The sequence below is a fragment of the Caenorhabditis remanei genome, chromosome X (genome assembly GCF_010183535.1).
Source record: "Caenorhabditis remanei strain PX506 chromosome X, whole genome shotgun sequence".
NCBI lineage: Eukaryota > Metazoa > Nematoda > Chromadorea > Rhabditida > Rhabditidae > Caenorhabditis > Caenorhabditis remanei.
In genome coordinates this window covers 10,791,841-10,808,242 of record NC_071333.1, presented here as the reverse complement: position 1 = coordinate 10,808,242, position 16,402 = coordinate 10,791,841, and the positions used below count along the sequence as shown (strand labels likewise).

The window sequence follows — 16,402 nt, the reverse complement described above, 5'->3', positions numbered from 1 at the left end:
TACTTGTCACATGACATATTTGTTAAAAACCAGGGAAAAAGAAGAACCTCTGCTTCCTGATCGGAAATTTTGAAAAGCGGGCTGAAATTTTTACAAAGGGATCGAGAAATTTCCAAAAAAAAGTTTTAGTTTCGTTCATTTTTCAATATGTTTTCACGCGTTAAACTTTGCACGGCGAGTTTTCATTTAAATTTCAGTTTTAATGAAATCCGGAAAACTTGGTTTATGGTTACACCAAGAATGAAATACTTCTTCTTGGAAAATCTGGTGTCATGATGTGCCAGCTACTCTGACTGGTGACACCAGATTATCTGGATAAACATGAATCCACACTTCCAAAAATGTGATGTGGCACCTGACTTTACTTTCAGAACAGATATACTTTCGGATGACGGGGGAAGTGCAATGAGAAAAACATGTTGGCGAAACATTTTTCTATTATTCGATCTGCATGATATATTTTTGGTCATGTTTTTGAGCAAAAAGTGTGGGCGGTTTTTACATGATGTACTTTTTCAAATGAAAGACTTTATGAACTTTAACGAATACACATATTTTTCAATTGAATATTTATGGAGGGAATGGCAGGCAAAAAATGTCACCGAGAACAATGTAAATTCCGAGTCAAGATGATTAAAGCTTACTGAAAAAAAAAGATCATAAGGATGTCTACCGGTCTCATAAAATTTAGCTAGTTCTTGCTCGATTTTTGAATCTTCTGTAGAATTCACGAAGCGCTTTTCTCTCATCATACCGAGGCGTCTCCTCCTTTTCTTCTTCGTATCTTTGAGGACTGTGTTGTAGTGGACGAATGATACTTCCCAATTTCTTTCTTGGTCTTACTGGAAACGCTGCTCCGTTCTCATCGAAGAACATTTCAGCGGAATAGCCATAGCTTCTGGGCCAGATCTGAAAAGAATTAGTGTTTGTGTTACACAATCTTCAGAAAAGGATATTCTTACTGGTTCATCTCCTTTGTATCCAATTGGTTTTGGTATATGGTAGCCAAAAATATCAGATTGATCAATTGTTTCTCTATCTATGTAGCTTGTGTAGACATTAGAAATTGATAGTGAAAACGATTCTGAAATCAGAAAGTAGTCATCATGTTCTATGTGACACTCGAGTTACCTTTGATAAAAACTGTAGCTAAGAGTAGGTAGCTGATTACAGAAAGCATTGTGTGAATGAGATTCTCGGCCTAATTCACTTGGTATTTATAGACTAGTTTTGTAAACTGGACTAATTAGAGGGAATATGAGCGGAGGAAGGGCGTACGTCATGACCTGACGGTCTCTGAACGTTCGTCTCTCATCTTTCAGAAACCGAATGCAGATGTCTGTCACACTGTCTTGCCTCACTTGATTGATAATGTTTTCCTCAGCATCTGGGAAAAACGATAGAAAACGAAAATCTTTTGAAGATATTCCGATCTTTTGGTATGGATGAGAAATGCATTTTGTAGTTGTTTAGGTGGTATCAAATTAGTGGAGATGATGTCATGTCCAAGTTCAAAATGTTGATGAAGACTGCCTGGAGGCGTAGAATGCCAAAGGTGTAGAATGGAGGTGTAGAATGTTGTATCTGCATAATCTAAAATTTTGGCTTTTCCTGGAGTAGAAGTGAGTTTAAGATTTTAAAATATGTCATAATTGTGAGTGATAGGCACTAATTAAATAATTAGTGAGTAGCTTACGTGCATGAAGACCGTACGTCATAAACCGGCGGTTTTTGAATCAAATACTGAACATTCTTGTGATGAAATCAAATATTCACTGATATTGGTTTGAAAATGAGTTTATTGTATTTGAGATAAATTTCAAAAACAATAGTGGATTAAATTTTTTTAAATACACTTAACAGGTAAAATACAGTATTATAATTCTGAATTGTTCCGTAACTACCTTGTTTCATGAAGTTGTTTCATTTTGCATATATTTTGTTTGCAGAAGTACCGACGATGTTGTTACATCGTTGCATGTCATCTCTTGAACTTTGGAAGTTCGAGTATCACGACTTCTCACCACTTTACACTGTACATTAAGCTTTATCAGTCATGCTTGATAATCTCGAATTAGCCGGTATGAGTGTAACATCGTTTATCTCTTCCGCCGTTTTACTGTAAAATCTTGTCTTTTTTGTAATTTTGTTGATAACTGCAATCAGCAGAAAAATAAAGAGATTTGTTTAAACTCCTAACCGCCCCAAAAAACTATATTTTCTAACCGATCCATTTGTTGCTAATCATATTTATGATGCCTTGTTATCGGGCTAAAAAGAACTGGTATCCGTGATGAATTGTTCAAATAGCGTATTAAATAAGATTAATCACTAGTGTTTGCACCGTGTTTTTTTCTTGTATGTATGTATTTGGGCAAATGATTTATTACAGACAATCAAATGGTAGGGAAAAGCACAGTGAGTGGAGAATGAGATGATATGGGAGAAGATAAAGCAATGGAGATTGGTGGAAAGCGAAATGGGAAGTTTGGAAGATCAATGGCGGAGAGTCAGTTGAAATAAGAATATGTTGTGAGTTTGTGTTTAGTCGTCATTGCTTTCTTCGTCATCATCTTCTTCGAAAAACCACCCATCCGACTCCATCAGCAAGACAATTGACTTCACTGTCGCTTTTTCAGCTGAAAACCGATTTTGGTGGCGGTATGTACGGTTTATATCTTGAATTCATTAAAATTGTTTATTTTTTAGCGAAGCATTATCACAAATTTTGTCAATTGTGGTATTGAAAGTTTGAAAGTATTCGTTTTTCAATTCTCCTGGAAAATTCTTTTTCTTTCGCAGACTAATAGTTCAGTAGCAAACCCTATACTTACCAACTTCCTCCGCAATTTCAATTTCCTTTTCTTTTTTCTGCCTTTGGATTTCCGCAATGTGTTTCGCCTCTTCTCCAGCGTTTTCATTCTCATCATCGTAGTCATAGTTGGCCTGAGAAATATTCATTATTAATTTTACATAAATTGCGAAAAGTTTTTCTTACCGGATACATTAATCCAGAACCTTCCAGTACTGCTTGATGTAGAATTGACATTATACTTCGATTCTCTTCAAATTCTGATGTGATTCCACAAAACATATCTTTAACAGCGTCTTTCAATGCATCATCCATCCGTGATAGGCTAAACATTTGTAAATGGTCAACAGGTAAAAATTATGAGAAAGAAAAATCTCGCAACATATTTTGTCAAAAAAAGTGTATGTAAATAGGTACTGACATAGACTAGTTTTTGTTAGTTTTTCAAAAATGCGACCACCGAGAGCACAATGTGCAGAGCAGAGCAACAATAATGATGTCACTATTTAATATTTTAGTAGTCATACGCAAAAATTATGCTCCCAACACTTTCAGTATTCAGAAGTGACCGTAAACAATAACAAAAAGAAGACCAATAGCAAAATGTAAAACGTATACTGCGGCTGGTCGCGGAGAGGTAGAAAAACAGGAATTTCAACAATAGACTCTGGTGAATTTGAAGAACTGTAGGTTTTCATAGTCTATTCACAAGCAAAAGGACTTCTCTGGATTAACGAAAAAACATTGTTTGGCTTCGATATGTCGAACTACTTTGGGTGCGCTTTGGCGATTTATATTCACGGGAAGGTCACATGAAATCGAAGAATTTTATCTGAGGAAATGGTGAGGCGATTTCCGAATAAGAAACTACAGTTATCATTAGATAAGAATGAGTCACATGGTTGTACTCATTTTCTCACTCCAATCATTTCTTTGACCCAATCGGAGAGAAAAAGAAAAGAAAACATTTTTTCGGTGAATGATAAAAAATGTGATTCCAATACACCCTAATGGCATTGAATTTGATAGTTGGAAACTAGATTTCAAAGAATGAACTGGAAGACTTAGAATAATGTTTTTCTTTCTTAGTATTCTATACAGAAGGTAATGAAAACAACACTTCAATGGGACCAACACCGCAACCCAATATACCAATAACTGTTCCTTTCTATGTCCGTTTTCCATTTCTCTTCTCACATTTATTGTTCTTCCAATGTGTGTTGTGTGAGGCCCTTTTCCCTTTTGTCGACCCTCTTTCTATTGCGCGGAGAGAATGTCGTGGGGTCGGATGTTTTGTGTGCAGTCGTGGTGTCGTCGCGTGTTTGCAGAATATAGCGTTGTGGTTTTTTAATTCATCGTTTTGCTGGTTTTGGCTTAATAAAATTGAGGATTTGTATAAATAGGGTTAAACAAGTTTGATATCATTGATTGAAAATGTTTGATCAATGCATTTCTTTGCTGCTAGTCAATTTTTAAATTCTTCTGGATTTTCTCAGCATCCAACTTTGCAATACTATTGTCGAAATAAAAAAAGTGATACCCGGTGTTTGCGGACTTAGTGGAAAAATTATTAAAATTAGCACTAAGTCCGCAAACACCGGGTATCACTTTTTTTATTTTGACTATACTTTTAATCAATATATGTCTATAGAAGGTAGAATTTCGTCTCTTTAAAAAAATTCTTACATTTGACGCTGATTTTGTTGAAACCGTAAAGTTAGGAACTCTACTCTGATTTCGCAATTCAGATTTTTAAAAGGGTTTTAAACTTCCACTCACTGCCATCGTCAGAATCTGTCCCGCTTTTCACATCGTTACTTTCCTCATAGTTGGCTACATAAACTAACTTTTCAAGGTTTGGTATTTTATAGTCTCGTATGTAGTTAACCCCCAATATTTGCTTGGCGTCTGTTACCCGGCGGCAGCATACACTTTCCCCTCACAACGCTTCACTTTTCTGTTCCGAAAAACGCATCGATTTTTCAGGTTGAATCTCAACAATGGGGGATATTGTGCCAGAAGTCGAGATATCTCAGTATACTAAGGATAAGGTATTGTGTTCCGTCAGTTTTTCATTTTGTCCAACAATATTTTTCATTTCAGGCAAGTTGCACGCGGATTTCGATTGAATCGTACTACTCAAAACGTGTAACACAATGTGCCGAACGAGAGAATCGTTTGAAAAAATTGGAGGAGGATATGTCAGCAAGAGGTGAGTTATAATGAATATGGGTAAAGCATAAATATAACATTTTTCAAGGACTGAGTGACGACGAGAAAGACGAAAAACGAAAAATCCACCACTCAAAGGAAACCGACTACCTCCGTCTGAAGAGAACTCGTCTCACCGTAAATGACTTTGAAAGTCTCAAAGTTATAGGAAGAGGAGCGTTCGGCGAGGTAAAATACCGGCACACCCATTTTTCATTTTTACGCCCTAAGTGTTTCAGGTGCGACTTGTTCAAAAACATGACACCGGACATATCTACGCTATGAAAATTCTCCGTAAGAGTGAAATGGTTGAGAAGGAGCAGACAGCGCACGTCCGTGCTGAAAGAGACATATTGTCGGAAGCTGATTGTGATTGGGTTGTGAAAATGTACTACTCGTTCCAAGACTACTCGAATCTCTACTTGGTTATGGAGTTCCTTCCAGGAGGTATGATTTTCAAGAAAACTTGTCCAAATCTATCAAAATGCTTTTTTTTTCAGGTGACATGATGACTCTTCTTATAAAGAAGGACACATTGACTGAAGAAGCCACTCAGTTTTACATTGCTGAAGCAGCTCTAGCTATCCAGTTTATCCACAGCCTCGGTTTTATACATCGTGATATTAAGCCAGACAACCTTCTCCTCGACGCAAGAGTATGTCAACTTGTTTTTCCTTACAGTACAATGATAGATAACTTTTCAGGGTCACGTCAAGCTATCAGATTTTGGTCTGTGCACTGGCCTGAAGAAATTTCATCGCACCGATCATTATCGCAACTGGCCAGTCACCTTGCCTCCGGATTTTATCTCAAAGCCATTTGAATCGAAACGAAAAGCGGAGACTTGGAAGAGAAATCGGCGCGCTTATGTGAGAAATATAGATTGAGAGAAATACCATGTAGCGTACTTATTTTAGGCTTACTCTACTGTTGGTACTCCGGATTACATTGCTCCAGAAGTCTTCCAGCCGAATGGATATACCAAGAGTTGTGATTGGTGGAGTCTTGGTGTTATCATGTATGAGATGCTAATTGGTAACCAATACTGCCATCATGTCACAATGATTTTTTGACTTGTTTCAGGATATCCACCATTCTGCTCGGAGCTTCCGCAAGAAACCTACCGCAAAGTCATCAACTGGCAGCAGACACTTGTGTTCCCATCAGATGTCCCAATCAGCATTGAAGCTAAAGCTGTAAGCTGTTTTCCCGAAGATGATAAATAATTGTATAATTTTCAGACCATAAAACGATTCTGTTGTGAAGCGGAACGTCGTCTCGGAAACCATGGGGGTCTTGATGAAATCAAGCAGTGCCCATTCTTCCGCAGAATTGATTGGAATCATATAAGAGAACGCCCACCACCAATTCGTGTCACAGTGAAGAGCATTGACGACACGTCGAACTTTGATGACTTCCCCGATGAGGATTTGTCATGGCGTAAGTGCCGGAACAATACAATATATCAGAGTAGTTTTCTAGTAGAAAAATAAAAATCAAATCACTTTGTCTGATATATACACACAAATAGTTTCAGCAACCTCTACACTCATTCGTCCTGAAGAGCAACCGGGTCGTCGTGGAGAATTTGTTGATTTCACCTACAAACGTTTTGATGGACTGACCCAAAAGATGCGCTACAGTGATTTGAAGAAGGTAAGTACTTAACGAACATCTGGTGAAGCTACGAATGCCACTTATACGTTCTTCGATTACATTTTCCAACGTTATAAAAGTTTCAGCAAGCCAAGAAGAACAAGAAAGGAGGACAAGGACAAGGAAGTTCGGATTGAAGAAACAACACGGATCGCTTACTATCGACCTGTCAAAAACTGTTATATATTGGAAATACGTCAATCTATGTAATATATGGATATTGCTATATCCTTTGTAAATGCTGCTCTTTTCATATATATTTTTCCCTGTTCAATTTGATTCCAATACCTTCTTTATTCTGAACCTCCCATAATTTTTGAATTTTTAGTTGGGGTCTTACTTGCACTTAGCTTTATAGTCATACCATCCTCCCGCCTTCCAAATGAAAAAGAGAAAACAATATTTGCACCGGCATGTAGTAACAATAAATAAGTATGTCTTTTGGCTTTGCATCTTATCCAACACTTCCGTCTGATCATTTTTTACTCGTCAGATATATTTGTGAGAAAATAGGGTCCCGAGTTGTTGTTCTTCTTATCCGAAACGTTGGCCACGACTGCAGCAAAGATGAGAAGAACACAAACTATTACAACACACACGCACGCACAGCCGTCGATGCCTTCGACTTTCATACTTCTCGTCGAGCTTCAGAGGCAGCAGGAGAAGAGGGGTACGGGGGAGATATGTTCAGATGAAAACGCGACTAACCTTTGTGTCTCTCTCGAAATTCTTCTTCTCCCACTTCATTTATTGTTTCGGCACAACCTGCCAATGATTTGAGGAAGCGATGCCAGGTGTGTGCATCCCTGCGCCGGTTTTCTCATCCCGAGTCTACTCATTTTCATTTCGAAAAACGTTTTTTTAGAACTAGAAATTTTGTTCTTGTTGATTCATGTAAACCACACTGATATGAGATATTTGAAGTGCTTATTCCTAGTTTTTCATTATTGACACTGCCAATTGGAATACAACGTAGACAAGAAATATATTAGTAAATCCCTGAACCTGGTCCATTTTCGATGTCGACATTTAGATAGTTCTTGAAACTTCAGAATCACTTTTTGTTGTTTTTCGTGTTCTGCTCTCCGTAATAATTGAAAATATCACCTACACTTATTGTTTCGGGTATTCGATTTCCATCGGAATACTGTGTGACCAATGAATATGAGGTGTCTCGTATTACCGCACACCAAAATTTTCTCTCATCCTCCTTTAAACAATATATTGACTCAATTGATTTTCTCCACAGTATCCTTCTCTCATACTTGCAAATCTCGATCTTTCGACCACAAACAAAAACCGTTTTTTTCTGTTTCTTCGCGCCCTACCTTTGTCATCCCACTTTTTTGAATGTAGTTGCACACGGGGGGAAAACTGATCCTAACGATTTTACTAGAGCGATCTGATTCAAATGTGTAGAAAGATCTTATAGTTTTATTTGCACATCGGTAGCCTCTCGAAAGCTTGAGGTTGGTGGAGGTTGAAATCACTTATTGGCCCTGCTCTTACTCTCCTAAAGACCGCTCTGCCCTAAGATGCTGTCGGAAGAGCGTTTGGAGTCGCTTCTGAAAAGTGTGAAGCTACGCGCCAAAAAGTTTCAACAAGAAGTTACCAATGCCTATACATATGCTATTCAAGTCTATACCGATGCCATTGAATCCGAAACTTTTGCTACCTATGGTCAACTTATTCTTCCACTTGCAGTTCTTGTATCTGTAGTACTCACTATTCTTATTTGCAGTGTTATATGGAAAATATTATACTACACAAAGTTTTTACAAGGTTCTTTTATTTGCGTCAATAAATATTCCCCCAAATTTTCATCATAACTTTCATCTCCCATCACTAAACTAAAATCTCAGAACGTTAAGTTATAACTATTCAAATCGTTTGTTTTTCAGTTTTGGGTTGGCTGTTTGGAGAGATGTTGTGGGTGATCCTTTCCTGGGGTCTCGTCGCAGTTCTCTGCTATTTTGCCCTCAACCATCTTGGATCCACCGGTGACACTGCCAATACTTCTTCCACATTTGGCGGTCTGAATGCCGGGTAATTGTAATTTTCGATTTTGAAACAGTGTTACTCTCCGGTAGATTTGCCGCCGTGCTCAAGCATCGAGATTTAGTGCGAGCTCGAGCTTCTTGTTCAAATATTAAATAGGGTGATGCCGAGCAGCGCGTACTTCAACGTCTCACCTTTTTGAACATGTTTTGCGATAACTTGAGTTGAAGACCAAGGAACATGTAGTACAAATTTGATAAAGTTATATTATGGACATCACAAGTATTTCATTTTTTCAGAAAAGATGCGAAAAACGGAACCCTTGGCTCAAGCGGCGAATGGTCGAACGAAATAGTTTCATGGCTTTACTCTAACTTCCATAAAGTTCCAGCTCCAATGGATGCGTGGATCAAATCTTTGAATGAGGCTGCAAAAAAAGTGACATCTCCGGTATCTTGTGACCACGTATTGCGGTTTTCAAAATCTCATATTGCAGACGAAGTGTGAAGTGCTTTTCGAAGGATTCGGCGATCATAGTGATGTATTACAACCACCAAAGATTAGTAATGTTCGAGTAGAACACGGACCTAGAGATCATCTGGTGAGATTTTATATTCATTTCGATAGTAGTTTTTTCTATTTTCCCATCCCTCCGGTACAAAGTCATTCAAATTTATTTGAAGACCGTCCGCTCCAACATTCATCTGCCGTGTGTTAAACTGCGGTTGGTTTCATCACAACGAACACCCGAGAGAATGATTGTCTCGAATTACGACGTTTTGATTGTGGATTTAAGAGGAGAAGTGAGTCTTCGAGCTTGTTTTATGAGGGAATCAAACCGAAATGAAAGTGTGATTTCAGGTTGAATGTCGAATGGCTTGTATTGCAAATCAGTTGTACCTGATGGGATGTTTCAGTGGACGACCGGAAATGGATATTGAGTTGAGAAACACCGATCCAAGTGCTCAATTTCAAGTATCTATGCCTATGGTTGAGGAAAGTATCAGAAGATGTTTATTGTCTGCTGTTACTAACATCAATTTGTCTGAAGAACTTCCAGAAGAGAGAAACACATTTGCTGATACATTCAGTAGAACCATTTACAATCCACCAGTGAGTAATAAGTTGTGTGATAAAGTGATTAAAACTATTTTCAATCCCTTCTCAGACCCACTCACCAGCCGGAACTATGCGCAACTCTTACAATAATTACGAAAATAATCTTCATGTCGACTCTTATGGTACCCACTCCTCTCACAGAAGCAATAGTCCATCCGGAGATGTTCCCGAGATGTTCAAAAAGCTTAACGAATCACATGTGAGATTTATTTGTGGACTGTTAATCAGTGTAAATAGAGATTTCAGTTGATAAGCCCAACCTACAACACCAACTCAATTCCTAACAAGATGAGAATCAAGGTTATCAAAGCAAACCGTCTTGGGAAGGAAGTCTCACAACCATTCGTGAATGTTGAAATGGATGAACCAGCTCAAAAATACTCGACAACTAAAGGAATCAATGCTAATCCGTATTGGGAGGAAACATTCGATTTGTGAGTTTCAAATCTATTTCTTATTTCACAAATTGCAAGTTTCAGCGACTTGACTCCAGCCACCGAAGAAATTCTGTTTGAAATCTATGAAGGAAATGACAAATTCCATATGAGTGACGATGATGGATTCCTTGGTTTAGCTATTGTGAACTTTGAAGAAATCAGAAGAAGTGGAGAAACGGTTCACTCACTCAAACTTCAAGGAAGACCATACAGAAAAGATGCAATTTCTGGAGATCTCACCGTCCAGTTTGATTTCTACTACGATCCAAACTTGTTGACTGCTGGAAAGTTGACAGACACCGTGAAAGTCACTAATCCAAATGGATCGGAATTCCGTGAAACCCTCACTACTCATAGAAGACCTATCTATGACCCACATGGTAGGCATAGTTCGCAAAATAGAACGTTCTTTATAAATATTTTGTAGATAACTTCGATGGCCACGAGCCAATCATTCCTTCAAAGACTACAACCGTGACAGTCAAGACTGTGTCACAGGTAATATAGAAAGCTAGTTATTTCTCAAATATTTTCATTTATACAGACATTGAAGGAGAGACCCACTATCCAGTCTGTCCATGGGTCACTAGAGAATGCTGTCGACCCAGCAACCCAAAAGATTCTTGACCAACAATTCAAAAACCACAACGACCCCAAAACCAGAGAGCTTGAAGCAAAACTTCAGTCAGTTGCTCAAAGCATGTCCACATCCAGCACATTGGACAGACCATCAAAGAATGGAAACAACGGTCAACACTACCGTGATCATACTGCACCACCAGAGTTCCATGAAGAGTTGGATGTCAGACAGAGCAGAGACAAAACGAAGAAAGCTCCAGTTGAGAAAAGAGATCGTTCTTTCTTTGGTGAACTCAGAGATAGATTGAGTGGCAGAAGAGGAAGAAGTCAGAAAAGGTATCCGAGTTATAGAGTTGTATATACGAACATATAGTAAATATTCAGATCCAAATCTGTGGACATTGAAAACAATCAAATGTTGGAAGAGGCAGTTTCTCTTCCACCTTCTCGTGATCCAAGCAGAACTAGATATACAGGTATAGAATGCATAATAACGATTGACAATATTGAAATAATAAGTTTTTAGTTTCTAATAATGATAAATATCGTGAGACCCATTCAGTTGGTGGAAGGAGCGGAGAATCTACAAAAAGCTTGTATCAACATAGTACTCTTATTTTGGAATTAGACCATGATAAGCAAGCAAAGTGAGTTTATACTATTTATGAATTTTTTTTTGTATTGTATCATTCTTTCAGATACTTCTTGATCCCTCCAGCAATGCTCAATGAGCCAGCCGCTTCCCGTTTGATGAGAAAAGGCAAGAAACTGCACATCTACAATGATCACACATTTGTCGCCGTTAAAGTGAAAGGGTAAACATTTTCTTTCAAGCAGTGTCCAATGTCTAATTCTGTTTTTGTCTTTTTTTTGGTCCGCGTCCTTTTATGTTTGTTTCAAAAACACGATACTAATGTTAGTTGCAGCGGAGCTACGTGCAACGTCTGTCAACAGAGGATTCGAAGCAGCTTCTCAAAACAAGCTTATCAATGTAGAGGTATGTAGTTGCAACTATTCCAGCAATTAACTGTTATTATGAATGTCATTTAGATTGCAAAATGGTATGTCACAAGACCTGTCATTATAAAACCGATGCCTTCTGCACACAGAGTACCGTGTCTAAGCTACAAATGTGCGTGAAATTTGTTTTAAAGAATTGAGATAATTTTTAATTTTCAGAGCGAAGGATGTCGATTGGGCTCATTTTCTTAGTCATTACCAATTGGAGGAGTTCATTTCCAGCGAAGGGCTCTAAACTTTCCGTCAATCAATTGATTCATACTTGCCTTCTGTCATTCATTCATTCATATTTTGTTCTTATCATTTCCCATTTCATTCACCAAACTCCTACTAGTTTGCTCAATTTAAATTTCACATACTATTTTAGAATTCATATAGACTACCTATTCTACTTTCACCTGTCAATGTAAAATCTGAAACAACGTAATTGAAATCTCCAAAGAAGTTTTCTGACAATTTAGAAATCTTCGTTTTCATTTTGGAGTTTTATTTTTGTTGTTCCTGAGAAAAATAAACTCGCTCTGGTAATAAAATGTCTTGATTTGAAATAAATTATTTCGAAGATTTGCGTGTTGAATTCAAATGAACGATGACTCGATTTCCCTGGAGAGAAATTTTGTAAGATTATAAAAATCTGCTTTCAGTGTGTAACGGAACATGGAGTATTAAATATTCCAGAAGGAGTTGAAGACCTTTTTTTCAAAACACTACGTTAAGAGCTAAACTTGGCTCCATCAATTCACTCTTCCAAATATCACAGAACGTTTTTGATTATTGTTCTCTGTGGTCACAATATCCAAAAAACCGAGACAACCAACGTCATCGAGTTCATGAATTTTTCAAGTGAGACATTTCTTTCTAAATTGGTCTACATGCAAAAAGTTCTTAGGAGCAAAAAAGTGGGGCGTCTTCTTCTTCCCCTTCAAAAATAAATACGCACGCACCCTCTCTCTTGATGTCATTGTGGCAGATAGGAGGCCCCCTCCCGTTTCCTTCTCTCAGAAACCTTGTCCCAGGGCTCACTGAATTATTCCAAATTGAGCGGTCTTGTCCATATCACATTTCCCCTGTCGTTCAAACAGCCAACCACGTTTCTTCCTGTCTATCCAACCGGGCTCGCGCCCGCATTGCCGTATTCTGTTTCGTTTGGCGTTTGACTCAACGTCTTGTACAGCTAATGTTATGTGTTTGTTTCTGTCTCATTTTGTTGCATGTTTCAGTAAATTCTTCTAGGAATTAGAAACCACAACATCTTACGACAATAGCTACATTTTCAGACAGTCTCTGCATAACTCTGTTATCGCTGGATTGTTGACAATTCTGGTTACCGATAATACTATATAATTTATAATATTTCTAAGATTTCTCAAAAAAAACTTTAATCACGATGCACTTTTTTAATTACCATGATAGTGTGCATTATTTCGGCACTGCACTTTTCGTTTTTGTCATTCTCATTTCTGTTATGCACTTTTTCACCACTTTTCATATTCCCTGAATCTTTTCCAAATGAGCATATTTCATTTTGAGTATGCACTGCCCAATACGTATTTCATTTTTCCGTAGATCCGTATTCGACCTCTCGCTTACGTAAGTAAACCTTAGTGCAAAACCTTACTCAAATTTCCAGAAAAAGCTCGCATATCCAAAATATTTTCTTCCTTCTTGTTGTCTTAACTAACCACCGGCGTAGGCGTTTCACTTCCAAATGTGAAACGAACTTTTAGTTTTCAGTGAATTATTTGTTAAGCATGGTCCTCCTTTAACGACTTCAAAAAAAAGTCCAGTTCTGTCAGCATTCTTTCGAACCAAGATATAGAATCTGTTTGAGAAGTTTCACTTTTGACAAGACGTTGAATCCTGAGAGTTTTTCGTCAAGTATGCTTCAGATGTGCACACTAACTTTTCTTCTTTTCTTCTTTTCTACTTTTTTCTTTTTATCGCATTCTTTTTTTTCCAAAAGATTTGAATGATACATTTGCCCTTTTTCCTTCTTCAGTAAACTGAAGAACTCAATCACATTTTTTTCAAGACATTATTTTCTAAATGAAATCAAGTTCCTTTCATATCTCATTCTACGATGAAGTAATATGGAAAAGTGCATTCGTTTCCTGAATATATGAGTTTTCCAGACTTCATTTACTCGGAGAAAAAGACGAACAATCCGTTTTTTCCATCGAACTAATGGGTTTTCTGAGTAAACGAGAAAAGAGAACTGCACAAGAAAAATTGGATGTGATGAAGAAAAAGTATTTCCCATTTTGTCACGCATCAAGGTGACATGACATCAACAAAAATCTCCGAATCTTGTACTCGTCCTCCCGCCAGATTTTTGTAGTATTTGGTTTTGGTTTTAAGGAAGTGTTATCCTTTCTTGATAGCGCCCGTAAAGTCAGTTTTAGTGGGAAACTGTGGTGATAAAATCAGTTAGCAAGATGAGAAGCTAGAGTACCACATCATAGAGGTGGGTCCGAATCGTTGAAGAAAAAAGGTTTGTTGGATTGTTAGCCATCACAAACATTTCCGGATAAAAGGTAGTTTTCTAATCAGCTTAACAAAATATACTGATGAAAAAAACGGTAATGAGATGTACTCAACAAATAATCATTATTTATATTCAGAACTTTGAAATAAACTAAACATACAAGTCTTGGGTAGTTTATTGCCTTGATCATCCAAATTGACGTACAGCTGATTTATCACTATGGAAATTGAATGTGGTAACTTTCTTGAACAGACTTAATGGGTCCAGGTGGTTGATAAAACTAAAGTGAAGGAAACTGAGAATACCATGAAAATCGAATATTATTTCTCGAAAAACTCATTGTTAGTAGATCACCATCAAAACTCATTTAAGTGGATTAAATTTACGCGTAACAGGACTTCCCTCCTCTTTATCACAACAATTCCAGTTCCTGAATGACTGACATACCACCCCTCAAGTTATCATTGTGCAAGTTACACACGTCCCTTATCACTCCTTCACATACTATTATTTCTAGACACCCCCCCCCCCTGAAACCACAGATACAAAAGAAGAAAGCCGACCAAGCTTCACTAATATATTTTACGCAGTGATAAACAATTAGTCTTCATCATCATCAGTATCTCGATTTCCTTTTATTTTTCGGTGCCGCATTATACTTTTTGGTTTATTATTCATGGAAGCATAAGTTTGAGTAGAAGAATTCTCACATTTTTCGTCGTCTCGCCCACATAGTTTTATAGTTTCTTCTGCGTATAATGATGCCAATTTGTACACTTGAGCGGCTTACACGCAGTTACTAACTAGGTAAAATAGCTCAAAACACATCAACGTCTATACAAAATTTCTTTGATGAGACTGATAGAAATACTTGCATAATATTATTTTCGTGACCAGTTTTGCTTGGTTTGACAAAACTCGTATTTGGATAGAAAGCTTTAATCAGGTTGTTGACAATAGTAACGGGGAGTCTTACACACATTTGGTGTCTCCCTGGTGAAGTCTGAGAAAGAACGACTGAAAAAAAGTTGTTTTCTATTCCCATCACGTACCAGCAGAATACTTCCTTCCCAGCAAAAAGTGTGTTCTCATCTTCTATTACGCACTTTCTTATGTGTCTCAATTTTCGGCAGCATTGCATTTTCATTCTGCACTTTTTTCCAACCAGAACAAAGCTACTACGTCAGAAGTTTGTTTTTTTCAAACTCATTGTCAGAATAGTGTTTGCTCCTTTTCTCCTTAGATTCTTCTTTTTCGTGTTTTTTCTTTCTCTCTCAAAGTTTTTTCAGTGAATGATGGGAGTCGCGGCCTCTGTAAGCTATCTGGCTCACCCTCCTACGCCACGAAAGGCTTATTTCCAATTTTCCAATCGCCTTTAATTTAAACAAAACCAATCAACGCTTTCAATCAACACATTTTTCAAGAAACTTTTTTTTCTCACTCCTATTTCTAATACCTTTTTTCAATCATTTATGTGCCCAAAAGGGGAGTGTCTTTGCGCATAGAAAGAGGGTGGTGCTTGGTGGGTGAGCTCTCGTGCAGACATACGTCAGATTGAGACCCGCCCGGTTTTCTCGTTCAGACGCGCAGGCGCAGTTAATTGAATTTCGCTCCGGCGCCTGCCGAAATCATTTCGGCACTTAAAAATTGCATCTCACCACGCCTTCTCCCATTTCTTTTCATTGAAACTCTCGGAGTTCATTGAGGTGCGCGAAGTCTACTACTTTCTCCACAATTCTCAAGGGTGTCTCGAGATTTTCTTACATTTTGAATATATGACCAATAGTCAGAAAATGATAGTTACTTAAAACTAAAAAAGGAAAATTTCAACCTAAACCTTTTTGGAAGCTCAAGCTAATTTTGTTGCTCACATCTCATAAAATCTGATCTTTGTGGTATAACCTTATAAATGACGTGATGTTCCCTTAGGATACTGCTTAGCAAATTCATTAGTAAACTAAGAATTCCTAATTGCTCTTTTTCCCGAAACCTCTATCAAACTCTAATTGGTTGACCAACTGGTCCGCCTGGGTCTCAAAACAGAATGCTCATACTTTTTCTCCTTCTTTCATCTCTGAAACGTTT

At 37.7% G+C, this 16,402-nt stretch overlaps 4 protein-coding genes across 4 annotated transcripts; 2 read left to right on the top strand and 2 right to left on the bottom strand.

Moving 5' to 3' along the window:
* Positions 1–687: 687 nt before the first annotated feature.
* GCK72_024139 (uncharacterized protein) lies at positions 688–1,180 on the bottom strand (the record flags this gene model as incomplete). Its single annotated transcript, XM_003117655.2, has 3 exons — positions 688–909; positions 963–1,084; positions 1,132–1,180. The coding sequence occupies 3 exons, from the start codon at positions 1,178–1,180 to the stop codon at positions 688–690; spliced, it is 393 nt and encodes a 130-aa protein (XP_003117703.2).
* A 1,364-nt stretch (positions 1,181–2,544) lies between these two features.
* GCK72_024138 (uncharacterized protein) lies at positions 2,545–3,145 on the bottom strand (the record flags this gene model as incomplete). Its single annotated transcript, XM_003117514.2, has 3 exons — positions 2,545–2,639; positions 2,835–2,946; positions 2,999–3,145. The coding sequence occupies 3 exons, from the start codon at positions 3,143–3,145 to the stop codon at positions 2,545–2,547; spliced, it is 354 nt and encodes a 117-aa protein (XP_003117562.2).
* A 1,667-nt stretch (positions 3,146–4,812) lies between these two features.
* On the top strand, positions 4,813–6,816 carry GCK72_024137 (uncharacterized protein; the record flags this gene model as incomplete). The annotated part of the gene is made up of 11 exons (XM_003117911.2): positions 4,813–4,863; positions 4,916–5,024; positions 5,073–5,212; positions 5,263–5,470; positions 5,524–5,678; positions 5,728–5,892; positions 5,941–6,058; positions 6,107–6,219; positions 6,265–6,463; positions 6,561–6,679; positions 6,766–6,816. The coding sequence occupies 11 exons, from the start codon at positions 4,813–4,815 to the stop codon at positions 6,814–6,816; spliced, it is 1,428 nt and encodes a 475-aa protein (XP_003117959.2).
* A 1,398-nt stretch (positions 6,817–8,214) lies between these two features.
* On the top strand, positions 8,215–12,067 carry GCK72_024136 (uncharacterized protein; the record flags this gene model as incomplete). Its single annotated transcript, XM_003118288.2, has 17 exons — positions 8,215–8,461; positions 8,581–8,725; positions 8,977–9,127; positions 9,174–9,278; positions 9,361–9,480; positions 9,539–9,790; positions 9,846–9,995; positions 10,043–10,230; positions 10,276–10,613; positions 10,661–10,731; positions 10,778–11,148; positions 11,197–11,288; positions 11,339–11,459; positions 11,511–11,627; positions 11,739–11,809; positions 11,863–11,944; positions 11,992–12,067. 17 exons carry the CDS (start codon positions 8,215–8,217, stop codon positions 12,065–12,067), a joined length of 2,697 nt encoding a protein of 898 aa, XP_003118336.2.
* Positions 12,068–16,402: the final 4,335 nt, after the last annotated feature.